This window comes from Pistacia vera, unplaced genomic scaffold, assembly GCF_008641045.1.
Source record: "Pistacia vera cultivar Batoury unplaced genomic scaffold, PisVer_v2 Contig530, whole genome shotgun sequence".
Lineage (NCBI taxonomy): Eukaryota > Viridiplantae > Streptophyta > Magnoliopsida > Sapindales > Anacardiaceae > Pistacia > Pistacia vera.
The window spans coordinates 43,815-61,004 of record NW_022196369.1 but is presented as its reverse complement, the minus strand read 5'-3'; the positions used below and the strand labels follow the sequence as shown (position 1 = coordinate 61,004).

Below are 17,190 nucleotides of genomic sequence, written 5' to 3'. Positions count from 1 at the left end.
CAAAGTGACAGGAAGTGCAATCGTACCTTTGGGAATCAGATGATCCCTAGTAAAACTATAGAGAGGGATAGAGGCAGGCTTCAGATATGCCTCTTCTAATTGCATTTCCTCAAAAGCTCACTGAAATAGGATGTTTACAGCGCGACCATTGTCCACCAACATCCTGTGGACTTCGCACCAACTTATTTCAGGCGCGATGATGAGTGCATTCTTATGGGGATAATGCAATCGCACCATATCTTTTTCTAAGAAGGTAATCTCTTCTTCTCTACAAACCTTAGCAGGTCACGATGTCGTGCTCACCACACTCACGGGGTCATGGTGAGCTTTATGAGCGTACCTTTCCTAAGCACCTCGAGAATGCCCCATGAAGTGCGGTCCTCCAAAGATGATCCCCACGAAGTAGAAACCCTTACAACCATGACGTTTCTTCCCCTAGTCTTCATGATCATTCTCCCAAACAGGAGTCGGACCATCAACATACTCCTTGAGTTGCCCCTACTTGATGAGGTCTTTAATTGCTTGCTTGAGAGTCCGACACTCATTGGTGTAGTGCCTATTATCTTGATGATAATGGCAATATTTCTTGTTATTTCTTGCCCAAAGAAGATTGTTCATGGGCGCCAGCTCTCCGAGCAAGCTGGCCTTTTCTAACTTATCCAGAATAGTCGATACTAATGCGTTCAGAGGAGTATACTGATTCTTGCCATGACCACGACGAAGAACCAGGGCATAATATTTCTTGGGCTAAAACTGTTGCTTCTTTCCCTTCCGCTGATCGTCATTAGCCCATCTACGATTAGCTCTTCTACTACCCTCCCCTCAATCAAGAGCACTAGTCGAAGGACCAGAGTCATAACGATTAAGAGTAGCCACATAATTCTCTATTTGGAGGTACTTCTCTGTAAGGTCATAGAAGCGGGTGAGGGAAATGCCATCCTCATATTGCAGCTTTTTCCACAGGTTAGTCTGTGGGTGAACTCCCGCAATAATGAGAGTCCGAACAGATTCTTTAGGTGTGTTAGCCATCTTATGTAGCTCCCTGTGGAACTTGTCAATGTAAGACTAGAAGGATTTATTCTTCTCTTATCGTATGTTGCTCAAATAGCTCAACGACATTAAGAACTTCCTATTTGCCTGGAAGTGTCTCAAGAATAACTAACTCATCTGCTACCACGAGTTAATAGATCCTGGCGGAAGCGATCTAAACCAGCGCTTGACGTGGGCAGTCAGAGTCACCACCAGACAATGACATTTGGCCAAGTTGGAAACTTGTAAAGTTCCATGAGGTCGTTAAACTCATAGAGGTGATCCTGCGGATCATAATTCCCTTCAAATGCTCGCATATCGAGCATTCTAAACCTTGATGGGAGAGGAGCAACTAACACTACTGGAGAAAAGGGAGACACCTCAGTGACCTGCCCACACTCATTTTGCTGAGCTCTAAGCTAATTCAGAGCTCGCTATAACTCCTCCATCTGAGGCAGCAGAGCTACCTAAGGATCACTCTCCACAACGTGGGTTCGACCCTCATAATTGCGATTGAGGAAATACCGCAGATCAGACTCTTCCTCAGCTCAGCTGAAAGCTTAGGCATACCTTGACACGCACTGACTGGAGCCATGTGAAGGTAATGAATGGTTCGAGGAGTTATCTCAACCTCCACGATGATTAGAACCAACCCGCGAATGGTGGGGGTTTCCCTCACGATGATAGTCAAGGCTATCCTTCCGGCGATAGTGGGAATCTTTCTGCCTTGCACTCTTGTGGGGGTGCCTATGCGATATGCACGGGACGGTTCATGATGCGACATATTGCCAAGTTGCAAAGCCACAGGTATTCTACCTACTTCACAATCGGTATTCGTTGGTCCCTTAGAGCCCTTTGGCCCATCACCTGTCACCTGTTTTCCTTTGTCTTTACGCATTGTAGTGCGCTTGACATATGCCTTCGCCTGTTTCTGGGCATTAGTGTGACCTATAGGCGTCTTCATCGATGGCACCGCCTTGTCGGACTCGGCTGGTACGACCTGATCCAAACGGTTTAAGCTTCAGTTAACAGTTTGGAGAGTATTATTGAACCTTTCTAGGTAATCCATCACAGTTGGATCGAGCTATGAGCTCGAAGGAATATCTGTCGCGGTACTTTATTGAATCGGGGGCACTTCGGGAGAAGTGTCATCCTGTACTCGGGGGACTTCCTCGTTGTTAAGGCTAGCTCGCTTTGTTTCAAAACCACGAGCCATTTGCTGGCGAACAAAATCAATTGATCGAAAATTCCTGATGAAGAGCAGATACTAAATCAAGCCCTCCTTCTAGCGCCAAACTGTTGATGCTTGATTTTTGACACCAACTATTCACACGTGCAAAGTGCTAAGCTGACTTGGAAATTACACGTGAATAGAAAATGATGGGAGACGATTTTTAAAGTGGTTCGGATGCTCTATGCAAATCCTACGTCTACTATTTTTTTATAAATAAGAGATTACAATCAAGTCGCGTGTAGCAATCAGAGAATAGAAATACAGAGAGAGAGAGTAAGTGTTTTTTGTTATCAGAATCCCGAAAATGAGAGGGGAGCTCTCTATTTATAGTAAGAGGTTTCTAGGTAATTATTACAAGTCTGCAAGCGGGCAAGTGTCGTACAATTCCTATTCTGCTTCCCATTGGCTAATTGTACAAGAGATACCCTTAAATTGCGCAAGGCTTGGGTAGGTGGGCGACTCCAGCCACTCACTAGCCAAATATTTATCTGTCAAATTGATGACAGCCTTACTCCTTTCGCCCTTGGACGACATGGCAATGCCTGAGCGGCACAAAGCTTTCCTGAACTCTGATTGGTCCTTGCTGACGTAAGCTTGCGTTAGCCCTAATTTATTGGACATAACAAAAACATATAATTCTGATTAAGGACATGAGAATCTGAAGTTAGAAAACTATAGCTATATAAATCTACTATTTTCCCCTTAAAATATCTATATTTCTTTAGGAACCCAGCTTCTCTAGCACTCTTATTGAAGCCTATTTTCCACAACAACATAAGCTTGCAATCTTTGAACCTCTGGGAAGTCCCTGAAAGCTTCACCAACTGCAATTTTCACTACCCTGGTGGCAATTCCCTGCCCCCAGTACTTGGCAGCTATAGCATACCCTATCTCAGCTCTACACCTCTCGTCGCCGGATCCTGGAGAGACGGAAACATGTCCGATCGAATGGTTATCAATGCATACTGATCTACACCAAGGGTGGGGGATGCATACTTCCTTTATGTAGGTGAAAGCTTATTCCTTGGAAGTGAAAGTGTTCCGTGTGATGGATCTTGTTACTTGATCATCACCTGCCCATGACATGAAACCATCAACGTCTGTTAACTTGAAAGGACGGAGAGTGATGGTTGATAAATCAATCTCCAGTGATGATTTAGTTGTTGAGGTGGGTGGTTTTAAGAGAAAGGTACTTAGGTAGGAATACGTCAAGTCGAGATAGTAATCATGAATTAAATAACTGTTTTTTTTTTTTTTTTTTTTAACTTTTTAGTTTAGCATTTTCTTGCATTCACTGTTCAGTTTGATCCTATCAAAAGGATCAACGAGTACTTGTTGTTTAATGTTACAGCACAGTATGAGATAACCGAAGTGTAGTTTTAATTGATTGAAATTAGGTTGTTATTTATTCATAAGTTAAGAAATATTTTAATCTTATAGATTAATATGGGCAGTCATATTTATCTCGGTCAAAATCAGCTTTAGTGAGACGATTGGCAAATAAGCTCTGTCGTTGAGAAGGAAATAAACCCCAATCACCACTTAAGGCCTTAAATGCAGAGACAATCTGGAGATAAATGACTAGTGATATCAGGAGGCATGTGTAGCCTAGAGTTAGGAGGATCATAGAAATAAGATTTTGTCAAAAAACAGAGCAAATATTTGACATAGATTGGACAGGGGCTGCCCTAACGCAGGCCCCCACCGCCACAAATTACGACGCAGCCACTTGCCATGTGCAATGGAGGCCACCACTCTTGGCCATGAGTCTTCTGATCAGTAATTCACCCCATCCAGGCAGGTATGTTTGCAAGTTGACTTGGCTACTAATTTCTGTGTTTTGTCAGTACCTCTTTCTTGTCTTTGAGAAGTATTTCCTAAGCAGCTTTTTATTGTACTCCTACAAATACAACCCAAAAAAAAAGAAAAAAACAACTTAGAACTAGGTAGAAATGTGTTTCTAGTAAGTAATTCAAAATACAATATCGCAGGATTTGCCCATGAGCCCATGATTATATGTTTCTATGTTTGTGATCCGAACACTACTAACAGTTTAGTGAATTGAATCCAATAAAATGCTCCGTTAGAATGGAACAAAAATCAAAGGAAAAATATCGAAATAACACAAATGGAAGTGATAGCTCTAGTATTTCAAGTCATCACTCGGCGAAGGCTTATATGGAGCCCAAAGCCTCCAACATTTCAATTTAAATTTAACCAATAAGTGACTGATCAAGGTATCTGATAGGACTGTAATCGAGTTGAGTTTTAGGCGAGCCGAGCTCGATTGTTACAAGAATGAGCTCGTGTATACTTCCATAGCCAACTAATCAAGCCCGCATACTTCCATAGCCAACTAATCAAGCCCGTGCATGCTTTCATAGCCAAACTGAGTTTTAAGCTAATCGAGCTCGCTGTATTATAATGGGTGAAATTTGCTTGTACACACTTCCATAGCCAACTAAAAGGAGAAAGCCCATGTAATCTAACAGGCTAAGTAAAAAGGAGAAGCCCATGTAATCTAACAGGCTAAGTAAAAAGGAGAAGCCCACGTAACCCAATAGGCAATATTCTAAGAAAAACATTGTCCCGCGTGAGCCATTCAGAGCGGGCCACAATTCGATCAATCCCACGTTTTTAAGATAAATAAGCTTAACTACGAATAGGTAGGGGCCGCGCGAACGCAGGCCCCCGCTGCCACAAATTATGACGTAGGCTCTGCCACTTGAGCAGACCTTAGGTGGGTGCACCTCCCAAGTGCAATGGAGGCCACCAACCTAGGCCATGGGCCTTCATGATCACCCATCGACCCCGTCCAGGTAAGTATGTTTTATGTTGCTTGTATCTTTCGTTTTATATTTGCACCTCACTTTCCTCCTCCTCTATTCTCCCGATGTGGGAAATCTATTCACAACTAACCTATGTTGTTTGCACAAGATTTTCATCATGATTATGAAATATAACAAACCTTTTTGCACTATTATTCTACAAAATGGCAACAATTAGACGTAATCTACCATTAATACATTTTGTATTCACCATCAAGTTTCCATGTAGTTATATGTAAATCAAAACTCTAAAGACGCAATCATCCAGACATGACAAAAAAAAGAAAAAAAGAAAAAAAGAAAAAAAAGGAAAATCCATGTAGTAACAAGTTGGGAAATTTTACTTCCAGCCGTCCGACCACTCAGCTTCATCAGTAACAGGTTGTGGAATTTCTGGAATGTCTTCTCCTTGAAATGGTTGGCCCCATGCCCCTACTTTTGAGTGTGGACTCTCAAATTCATTACTTGAGTTCATTTCTGGATTCAGCATTTCATCTGCATGGTCTGGTCTTTCGGGGAGAGGACAGCCTTGGTATGAGTTATTGTCACAACAATACCATAAAAGCTTGTCCCAGTAACGATCCTGCAATACACAAACTCAAATCATTAATATGCTAAAACGTCTTAATAAGTCATTTGTTGCCTAAAGCCAGAAAAGATAAACGCATATTCCACGAGATATTGAGCACTATGTATTAGTGTTATACATTTGCTACAGATTTGATTCTAATAAGATGTTTTAACTTCTTTCTGACATCCTTTTATGATGATATCAAAGGTTAGACAAAAGACGGCTCAGCACACAATTCAGTAATGGAGAATACATTGGTTAGGAACTATGAAAGCTAGCATGCAAGCGTATAAAAAATTTAGATTCATGATATCAGTGGCAAAGTATAAGAAAATACCTGACAGACTATGTGTGGGTTCCCAACAATAATAAGCAATGATTTGGCACGGGTAATTGCAACATTGAATCTCTTTGGATTGCTAAGAAATCCTAGGCAGTAAGTTCTGTCAAACTGGTTGTGTTTGACTGTTGACCTGACAGTCGATACAATAATAACCTCTTTCTCTTGTCCCTGAAATTGCTCAACACTCCCAACCTTAACATCAGGCATGTCCCAAGCTTCAAGTACTTTTCTGATCTTGAGGACCTGCTGGCGATAAGGTGTTATAACCCCAATATCTGCCTCATTGAGATCAGTACTTTCTCTCAGCTTATTGATGATATCAACAACCTTGCTTGCCTCAAATCTGTTAAACCATGACGGATTATTGCCTTCTCTTTCATCACAGCCTTGAATGCCAAAGAACAGAATAGGAAATTCTTTGTTAGGAAGGAAATCCACCTCAGCACTAATGGAGGAAGAGGTATCTTCTTTACATGCAAGTAAGTCTCCTTTGTAGAAAAGCTTTGAAGGGAGGTCTAGAATTGCCGGATGACACCGATAATTTCTCACCAACTTTGTTACATAACCTTCATCTTCATTATGGTAAAATTCACACTCAAATAGCCTTTGAAGATAAGATTTTCCTAATCCAAAAACCTCGGCATCTTTTGAAAATATAACAGGACCCAGTTGCTTTGGATCTCCTGCAAGAACAACTACAGTTTCTCTACGACAAAGGTTGGCTATGGGAATCATGCTTTCTGGCTCTGAAGCTTGGCCAGCCTCATCTAAGAAGATATGAGAAAAATGGCCACGCTTAATACCTTCTGCATTAAGTAGAGCTGAACTCATATAGGTAGATATGATGATCCTATAACGGCTCAAGGCCTGAAGTGGAGGACATTTGAAAATGGAATCCTGAAAATAGCAAAAGCGAATATAGTCGGGGGAAACATCCCCATAAGCACGGCTAGTAGCATTAAGCCGAAATATCTCAGTCTCTTTCACTTTAACCACCTGATTACCAACGAGTCTCTCTAATATGTGATCTGCAGCACTGTTTGAAGCAGCACAAATAAGAATCCGACCATTCTTTCTTGTGGCATAAACTTGCAAGATTGCTTCCACTAAAGTCATAGTTTTACCCGTACCAGGAGGCCCATAAATCACATACGGAGGAGCACCTTTGCAACCAAGGATTATTTCAACGGAACACATCTGCTCCTCATTTAGAATTGTAAATGGCATAAAAGGATTTGTTTTAACCAATCTCCTTTTGGTTGATTGTGATGGAAATAGAAGAACAGATTCTAAATTTTCTGCAGCTTCAACAGCTTGATACAACCTCCTCATGCCTACCCTATTATATGAGAATCTGACATCATATAAATTCTCATTTTTGTGACTAGCATGGAATTCTTTCGCAAAATTCAGAAGCACTTCATCGGCCTCAACATGGTAGATGTGACCCTGAAAGACACAAGTTAAAAAATTTGGAAGAGAGATTAAAATATTCAAAACAAAGTGAGAGGTAGTCTACGCATTCCCAAGAATAAACCAATCAAGGTTATCGTACGGTGATATATTTCATATTAATTGTATAAAAGAAATTTTAATCAGTTATTCATCAGGGGAACAATGAAATGAACTCATAAATAGGCAGTACCGTGATCTGAAAGGGTGCTGCCTCCTAAAACCCACTCTTTAAGAACTGCTCATGACTTTAAAATGCAGCCTTTTTAAGGTAATAACAGCTCTCTATCGAGTTAAAGCTACTTCTATTGATATAATCATAATTAAGAAATATAATAAGAAACAAAATTAAGTGCAACACTGTATGTAGTGCGCACACGCATCACATGTGCCACACTGCACTCAACTACAAATATCCTCAACAAATATGCTATTTCATGTCATTTTCCATGCACTTAAGCTATAGCTTTGGCAGTACACAAATCATTACTTTGTTTTATATTATCAAAAAATTTCACTAGCATCATCCAATGGATACCAAAATATATCAGCATCAAAATACCCTGATGTTTAATACATGGTAAGATGAACCAACTCATCTGAGAGAAAAGATAATTCATCCAAAAGAAGGAACAAACCTTATACACATTATTATCACCTGAGCTGCCAGCAGAAAGCTTCACAAAAACATGATCTCCATGTACAAGTGAAGGCCTCTTCTCAGCCAACCCAGGGACTTCAAGAGCCAGGGATTGAGCCCCTTTTCTCCTCATTCTGACACATTCCAAATTATAGGACCGCATATCTTCCTGAAACAAAGTAACCAATTTTACAGCCAACCGATAGAAGATCTGTCTGACATACAAACTGATCAAGTATTAATAATTACCTCCAAACGTAGCTCTTCCATGATAAGCAATGTACTGAAGAAAGCAGCATAGTTATTCCTCGCTAAACCTTGAGCTACAACTTCAGGGAGTTGCTTATTCATCAGCAACTCTCGAACATCCTTTGGGATTGGATATTCTCGGAGCCTAGACTTGAAACCTTGATTTGTTGTCCTAGCTGGACGTGAGGAGACAACATATTCATCAACAGCAAAATTCTTTTTTCTAGGCTGTCTTCTATATGGCTTGTTAGAAGCTAGAGACTGAGAGACTTTGTCTTCTGCCAATAGAAATACCACACGTTCAATTCTATCATCTCCTATATCAAAGTGCACCACAGTTGTGTGCAAACCCATGTCCTTAGGTTTGCAAGATAACCAAATCGTTAAAGTCTGGAGAGGTTGAAGCACTCTGTCCTCGATAGAAAATCCTTCCAAGAAGCCTTGAATATTTTCTGATTTTGAGTTGGGTTCCATAAGAGATAATGTAAAAGAGTCCGCAGGATTTGAGCAGAATATTTTAATTCCCCAAATGTCCATTGGGTCACTAGTAGAGTTCTTTATAGTTATTGAACACTTTGAAGTTTCTCCTACAAAAACAGATTGAGGTTTCCCTTGAAGAAATGGAAATGGAATGGATATAATAACTGGACCCTCTCCGTTTGGGTCATAACTTAAGACAGACTGATCATCCTCAAAATCAATAAACCCAATCTCTCCTTTATCTCCTATAACAGAGCATTCATCATCCCAACTATCTCTAATTTCTTTGCTCATGATTAAGCTGATATGAATAAAACAAATCCCTGAAATTCCCAAAAAAACACAAGTAAATACAACTTACATTTAATACACAGTACTCAGCAACATAATTCATATATGACATTAGGCTTCAAATATCCACATCTAATCACCAAATTAATGATCAAAAGTGATGGTGCCATATTCCCAGGACTGATAGGAAAACGTTAACATCACAAAAATATAAAATCCACATTGCAGCCTATGATACATCAGTAAATAAATGTCAAAGCCAAACAAAATAAAATCTGCTAAAAAGATTTTCGTGAACCTAGAAGAATGAAGTTCATTTATTCCTCTAATAATGAAGAATAACACATTTATACTCCTGGAAGATTAATATAAAATGAAAACCAAAAACAAAATTTAGAAATGTACTTCCAACTACATTCATATTGGGAAGGTTATGTTCTCTATTTCAACCACAATTTTCCAAGGGTAACCACATTAAAATGGAAATCAATAAAAGGAAAACTTTCAAATTGTGGCATGATGATACAAAACCAGGAACTTTATTCAACCATTTTGCCATAAACAAGAATTTCTAAAAGAATACCAGAGATAACAATACCATAAACTGAATATAAATTACAAATTGCTCAATGATTGCAATAAGTAACAGCCTTCCAAGTAGAACCAGTAAAAAATAAAACAAGCTCTCCATTATTACTAGATAAACCCAATGAGAGAACAGAAATACAAACAAGATTGAATAGATGCAGATTAAAATAACACAACATAATAAAATTAAGCATAATCTAAGTGATACAGAGAACCCAAAAAGGGATTACAAGAACATACCCCTACTGAAAACCTTCAAAACGGAAAGGGACAGTGGAAATTTGAAAACTTTAATGAGATAGAGATGAAACTAAGAGAACCCAGTTGAGTAATCTCAGCATATTATATACAGAGAGAACTTCAAAGTTTCAAAAAGAAAGCAGAAGACAGTGAAAGTGAAAATGAAAATGAATATTTTAATTATGTATTTGCTTTTAAAAGGACTTGACCAGTCTTTTGCTCTTGCTCTCAAATTGCAAAGGACAGTAGAAGACTAAAGAAAACACTGAACTTGCTTTACATGCTAGAAACTTACAAGGGAAGGGAGACTGTCTGAAAAGTGTAGTTTCTGTACGGAAGCACACTTTCTCTGTGTGGCTCTTCAGGTCCACGTCTCCGAAAGTCCGAATCAAATGAAACACATAACAGGTGGGACATGTGGCAACGTGGCAAGATCACTGGGTACTGAAAGAGAGAAAGGTCTTTGTTTGGGTCAAAATAGAATATGAATCGGTTTTGCTATGACAAAACTCCAAACTATAGCGTTGCGCTTGCTAATAAACAGAACCAAAAAGGTCTGCTTGAACTTTATACTGTAGATGCAAGACCACCATAGAGAAATATGGACTCTTGTGTGGGTCAATTTGATTGGCTGAAGGTTAATTCTTGAACCCACAACCACAAGATGGAGATTTGTGGGGTCTTGTCATGGCCTTGATGTGTGTGAAATTCATTGTAACTTATGAGAGAAGGATTGCTTTGCTGGTGGATAGATTATTTTCAATTACTCAAATGCATTTTATTTTACCATTTCAGCTAGTCAACAGAAGACAAATAGTATGCATTGGATGAGTGCTTTATTATTGGAAATAATTGGGCAAAACTTCCTTGGTCTCATGTTTCATCAGGGCTTGTTTCAGTTGTTTGTACTTCATGACAGATCCATGAATTTTATCAAGAGTAAACGACATTTTCCCACCCAAAGTGTGCCTTAATTACTTTTTCTGCCCAAAAAGTTTCAAAATATCACTTTCTCACCCAAAATTAATATTCTGACCATCTCCAACCACAAACACTAAATTGATACAACTTTCACATCAAATTAATGTGGTTTTTGGTGTATTTCACTATATTGCATCTCCAACCCATTGCATCAAATATTATATCAAAAACAATATTTTTTTAGAATATTTTCTTTCTTTTTCTTTCTGTTAATAATCAACAATTAATTTGTTTCACTAATTATGTTTGTATATATTAATTAAATATTGGGAATGATATTTTTATTAAATAATAATAACTTTGAAAATTATACTAATTTAATAAAATTAAGCATTTATTGGGAATGATATTTTATTTTAATTTTAATGTTTATAAATTAGTGTTAAGAGTGATGATGATAATTCAGGTGATTATAAAAATGTTCTTGCCTTCACCGTGAACCAAGAAGATGGTAAGAGTGAATGTTTAGATGACACTGTTGACATATATGCTGAGCAGTAAGAAGCTTATGATAAAATGTTTGATCAATGGCTAAAGGCTAAAGGCTATGAAAAAGTTGCAATCTCTTGGTATTGAGAATGCTACCTTGTTGAAGCAAAAGAAAGTCTTGTCCAAAAAGATTGTTGTTCTTACTATTGAACTAACTGAGGCTAAGGTCATCATTGATAAATTGAATGCAGGTTCTCTCAAGCTTGATGAAATCCTTGGTCAAGGAAAATCTTTCGGAGATCGGTACGGCTTGGGTTTCAATCCTGGTGCTAGCACATCAAAAGCTAGTGCAAGCATGTTTGTTAAGGCCACCGAAACTCCTGTTGAAGGTGCTGTTGCGAGACAAGCTATGAATGTAACAAAATTCATTCCGATTTGCAATTTTTGTAACACGAAAGGTTACATCAGACCCAAATGCTTCAGGTTATTGGTTATTTGAAGAAAGTTCTTGAAAATCATAGTTTGTTTTCTAATGTGAATCATAATGCTAACAATGGTTTTTCTTCCAAAAGAACTTGGAAACCTAAGGCTGATGTGAACTGTTTTGTGTCTCATACCTCTTTGCTTGCATTTCAAAATGATGTTTGGTATCTAGATAGTTGTTGTTCAAGGCATATGACATGTAATAAATCTCTCTTGACTGAACTTGAATCGGTTGATAGTGGGCATGTCACTTATAGAGATGGAAAGAAAGGTAAAATTCTTGGCAAAGGGTCAATTGTGCTACCTAATTTTCTTGTTTTGAAAGATGTCTTACTTGTTGATGGCTTGAAAGCTAATCTGATTAGTATTAGTTAGATTTGTGAAAAAAAAATTGTGGTTCAATTCTCAAAGGACAAATGTCAAATTTTGAATGGTAAAGGTGTCTCTTTACTTGAGGGAAAAAAGTCCAATGACAATTGTTACTTGCTTTCTAACCGTGTGTCATGTTTCAAATCAAAAACAGATTCCACAAACTTGTGGCATGAGAAACTTGGTCACATGAACTGGATTGGGTAAGACTTTCAAAAAGTGAAGTGGTTAAAAGGCTACCAAAACTTGAACCTCCAAAAGCTAATGTTTGTGGTTCATGTCAACAAGGTAAACAAACCAGGATATCTCATAAAGTTTTGTCTAATCTCAATACCTCATGTGTTTTGGAATTGCTCCATATGGATCTAATGGGTCCTACGCACACCGAGAGTTTGGGAGTTAAGAGGTATGTGTTTGTTTGTGTTGATGATTTTCCAAGGTTTGCTTGGGTTGACTTCTTACGTGAGAAATCTGATTCTTTCAATGCATTTCAAAAATTAGTAAAAGGTTCCTTGTTGAGAAGAGTTCCAAGGCTATAAAGATTGTGAGAATTAGGAGTGACCATGGTAAGGAATTTGCAAATGCTGATTTTGCTAATTTTTGTGATTTGTAGGGCATATTCCATGAATTCTCAACACCAAAAACACCTCAACAAAATGGTGTTGTAGAGAGGATAAACCGAGTGTTGCAAGAAATGGCTAGGGTGATGCTTAATGCCAAAAAGATTCCTACAAGACTTTGGGCTGAAGCTATTAACATGGTTTGCCATATTTCTAACAAAGTTTATCTCAGAAAAGGTACCTTTCAAACTCCCCATGAGTTGTGGAAATGTAAGAAACCTGATCTCTCTTATTTTCATGTGTTTGGATGTAAATGTTACATTTTGAATGATAGAGAGAATTTAGGTAATTTTTATTCTAAGAGTGATGAAGGAGTTTGTATTGGATATTCTTCCAATAGTCGTCCATTCAGGATTTATAACATGCATTTTGAAAAAGTTTTAGAATCTATTAATGTTGTGTTTAGTGATGCAAAATACTTTTTAGAATATTCTCAAGAATGTGAAATTCAAGACATGTCTTCTTCTTATGTGCCCACACAAAATGGTGTGAACACAATTGAATCTCATGAACCTAGGTCCTCTTCAAACGTGCTTCCACACGGTTCTGGTGCTGCAGCAACTGGATATGCTCTTTGTAAAGATTTATCCTGTGATTCATCATTGCAAAATGAAAGGATTGAACTGGTTTTTGATCTCTCTGATGAGATTACTCAAAGAAGTAATCCAAGAAGAATAGATCTACCAACATGGATACAAAAAGCTTATTCTCCTTCAACTGTGATTGAAGATCCAAATGAGGTGATGGTTCAAAATAAAATTAACCATCTTTTTTATATGTCTCTTGTAGAACCAAAGAATGCCAAGCAAACATTGGAAGATGAGAATTGAATTGAAGCCATGCATGAAGAATTATAACAATTTGAAAGAAATGCTGTGTGGACACTTGTGTCGAGGCCTGAAGGAATCAACATAATAGGTACCAAATGGATTTTTAAGAATAAAACTGATGAGTTTAGTAATGTTGTTAGGATGAAAGCTAGGCTAGTAGCCTATACTCAAATGGAGGGAATCAACTTTGATGAAACCTTCGGCCCTGTTGCCCGACTTGAGTCAATTTGCCTGCTGATTGCTATTGTCTGCTGCCTTAAGATCAAACTATTCAAAATGGATATCAAAAGCGCCTTCTTGAATGGGATACTCACTGGAGTAGTGTATGTTGAACAACCAATTGGTTTTCAAGACCCCCACAAACCCAATCATGTGTATAGATTGAAGAAAGCCCTTTATGGGTTGAAGCAAGCCCTATGGGCCTGGTATGAAAGGTTGACAACTTTGCTTCTTGAGCATAGCTATGAACGAGATAATGCCGACAAAATCCTTTTTATCAAGTGTGTTAACAATGAAATATTGTATGCATAGATTTACGTTGATGATATTGTGTTTGGTTCTACACTTCACTCACATGCACTTGAATTCATTAGCTTGATGAAAAATGAGTTTGAGATGAGTATGGTAGGGGAGTTGAATATGTTTCTTAGGCTTCAAATTAAACAATTGGAAAATGGCATGTTTGTTTCCCAATCTAAGTATGCTAAAAACATGTTAAAACGATTTTGTTTAGAGAGTGCAATAAGTGCTACCCTTAAGCTGTCCAGAGATGAACATGGTAAAAAAGTAGACACTAAGATGTACCAAAGCCTGATAGGAAGCCTTCTTTACTTGACTGCAAGCCAGCCTGATCTTTGTTTAGTGTTGGTGTTTGTGCTAAGTTTCAAGCTAACTCTTTTGAGTTGCACCTAAATGCAGTGAAAAGAATTATGAAATATGTTTTAGGTACGTGTGATTTTGGTCTTTGACATTCATTTGATTCTAATAGTTGCTTGGTTGGATATAGTGATGTGGATTGGGCATGAAGTTTGGATGATTGAAATAGCACTTCAGTGGATGTTTCTATCTTGGAAACAATCTTGTCACATGGTACAACAAGAAGCAACATGTCATCTCCCTATCCATTGTCGAGGCTGAGTATATTGTTGTAGGGAGTTGTTACACTCAAATTTTATGGTTAAATCAAATGTTGTATGATTATGGTGTTGACCAAGATTGTGTGACAATTTTTTGTGATAGCACAAGTGCCATTAACATCTCTAAGAATTCAATCTAGCATTCTAAGACTAAGCACATTATTATAAGACATCACTTCATTAGAGAGTTAGTTGAGGAGAACATCATTACACTTGCTCATATGAACACAAAATTCCGACTGGCTGATCCTTTTACAAAAGCACTTGACTATGATAATTTTGTTTTCTTGAGGAAGTCCATTGGACTACTTTAACTTGAATAGTTTTTCATTTCTGTTGATGAATAAAGCATGAACATGCTACTTTTATTTTTGCTTGTCAAGTCCTTTGATCTGTGCTAGCACTCTAATTGCAATTTTTCTCTTGTCTGTGTGCTAACTCTAGTATGTTGTGTCCACTGAGACTCTCTCTATAGCATGACCTTACCTCATCATGAGTTGTTTGTCCATTCTTGTCACCATTTTGAAATAGCTACCTTACCTAAAGTGTGTACAGTCATTTTTGAGTAATTTTCTTATTTGTAGAGATCCCTATATTTTGGAAAATCTACTATTAAGAAGACTACCTTCTTGCAAGTGTGAAAGCTACATTTTAGTTATGTTTTGAAAGAAAATCATCAAATCTTTATCTTCTATGCTGAAAAAGAAAAATGCAATTTTTTGTAGAGCATGAGGGAATAGGGAGTTTCTCTTACAAAATATTAATTGACCAATGTGTCATTTAATCCTCGTTGAGGACACTTTCATACACTTAGACAAGCTTTTGTGACTTTATCTCTCTTGTGTGTGGTTAAGGAAATGTTGTTTTGATTGCATTATGTTGACAACTTCCTTACGAGTTTTTGTGCCTTTCAAGATTGAAAATTTTATCTATTAAGATGTCTTGCACAAATTGACTGTCTTGACCTTCAAAAATTCATGTCTTACACAAATTGACTGTCAGGTCTTTTGAAAAAAAAATTAATGTCTTTTGGGATGCTATGTGCTCACACGATTGCACTGTGCTCACTTACTTAGGATAGAGTTCTATTTTTGGTAAAACTTTCTTTAGGGCTTATATATGACTGTCTGCTATATTTGTTTGCCCTAAATCACTTTTGCGTCAGTTTTTCCAAAACCCTATAGTGCCGCCTTCTATTTTTCATCTCTCATGATTTTTCTCCCTAACCTTCTCTGAATTTTTTTAGTTTTTTGGCTTATCTCATGGATTCAAGGAAGAAAGCCATGGAAGACCCGAAAAGAAAAGCAATGGAAGAGTCTCTCAAAAAGGGGTTCCTAACATTGAAGAAGGTCAAACTGCGCAGTCAAACTCCGGCAAGAGAACCCTCTCTATCGAAGTCAGAATCTGATTCTGAATAGGAATATCAAGAGGAAGAGTCCAGCCATTCTACCAAACCTGATCCATCCCATGTTTCCAGTGACCACCAAACCTATGTGAGCACACCAAATGAATAAAACACTGCTTCACCTGAAAAATCCTCATCGTCTGATAGCACCTCAGACAACACTCTTATTGCTTCCCTCAAATCCTGCAAGGCTACTCTTGTGAAGGCTGGTCCATCAAAGCCTTTGACACTGGTAGAGATGGCGAAAAAGAAAGGGAAGGCAATCATGGAAGAAGCTCCAACTGGTAAAATCTCACCTTTTGTTACGTGCGGCCAAGAATAGGTTTAGAAACCACATTGTCAAGAAGATAATTGTGAGCGAGGCCAATGTTAGGTTAGAGGAGTTTAAAGAATTTCATGCTATGATGAAGAAGCATAGATGGGTTAATACGGTCTCGGGGTTTGACTGCACCTATTCAAACTCTTGTGTAAGAGTTTTATGCCAATTTTGGCTTTGATGATGCTGACCCCAACTCTAATGAACACAATGACAGAGTGTATGTCAGGGGTCATTTGGGTTCTCTTTAATGAACAGGTTGTTAGGGATGCCTTACGATTGAAAAAAGTCAAGAAACCCATTAAGTTGTCTAGTTTGGAGTTAGACAATATTGTTATGGTTGTGACTGGGGGCTCAATTAAAATATGGTCGAGAAGTGGTTCTCTCCAACCTAGTGCTCTTGCACTTTTTTGTCGCTTATTGTCAAAAAATTTCTAACCAATTGGTCTCCCTCAATGCACAATTACACGGTTAGGCCTAAAAGAACTCAACTTCTCTATGGGATAAGGCTAGGAAAGAAAATCAATTTTGCCTCTCTCATTTTCACTAGCATTAGGTTGGCTGCTCAATCAACACATGCTCTTCAGATTTTGCCTTTCCCATCCCTTATCCATAGGATCATTACCACTTACAAACCAAGTTTCTATGAAGTGGAGCTTGTACTAAACCTGAAGAT

At 38.1% G+C, this 17,190-nt stretch overlaps 1 protein-coding gene, 1 non-coding gene and 1 pseudogene across 3 annotated transcripts; all 3 read right to left on the bottom strand.

The window, feature by feature from the left end:
- Nucleotides 1-3,939: 3,939 nt before the first annotated feature.
- On the bottom strand, nt 3,940-4,068 carry LOC116107264 (annotated as a pseudogene).
- An 861-nt stretch (nt 4,069-4,929) lies between these two features.
- LOC116107262 lies at nt 4,930-5,090 on the bottom strand. The gene has a single exon (XR_004124424.1). It is a non-coding gene; the product is annotated as a U1 spliceosomal RNA (small nuclear RNA).
- Nucleotides 5,091-5,277: 187 nt separating this feature from the next.
- LOC116107259 (probable RNA helicase SDE3) lies at nt 5,278-10,438 on the bottom strand. Of its 2 annotated transcripts, none has more exons than XM_031393555.1 (5): nt 10,241-10,438; nt 8,347-9,149; nt 8,096-8,266; nt 6,000-7,454; nt 5,278-5,674 (listed from the first exon to the last, which is right to left on the bottom strand). In XM_031393555.1, exons 2-5 carry the CDS (start codon nt 9,118-9,120, stop codon nt 5,432-5,434), a joined length of 2,643 nt encoding a protein of 880 aa, XP_031249415.1. In that variant the 5' UTR covers nt 9,121-9,149; nt 10,241-10,438; the 3' UTR covers nt 5,278-5,431. The 2 variants fall into 2 exon arrangements, with proteins under 2 accessions (XP_031249415.1, XP_031249416.1); XM_031393556.1 differs by lacking the exon at nt 10,241-10,438 and adding an exon at nt 9,946-10,225.
- Nucleotides 10,439-17,190: the final 6,752 nt, after the last annotated feature.

Bases quoted from the DNA above. Each gene is read 5' to 3' on its own strand.
- LOC116107259 (XM_031393555.1), bottom strand. From the start codon at position 9,120: ATGAGCAAAGAAATTAGAGATAGTTGGGATGATGAATGCTCTGTTATA. The intron at 8,267-8,346 runs GTAATTATTAAT...ACTTTGTTTCAG, and splicing joins TGGAAGAGCTACGTTTGGAG to GAAGATATGCGGTCCTATAA. The intron at 5,675-5,999 runs GTATTTTCTTAT...TGTGTATTGCAG, and splicing joins ACCCACACATAGTCTGTCAG to GATCGTTACTGGGACAAGCT.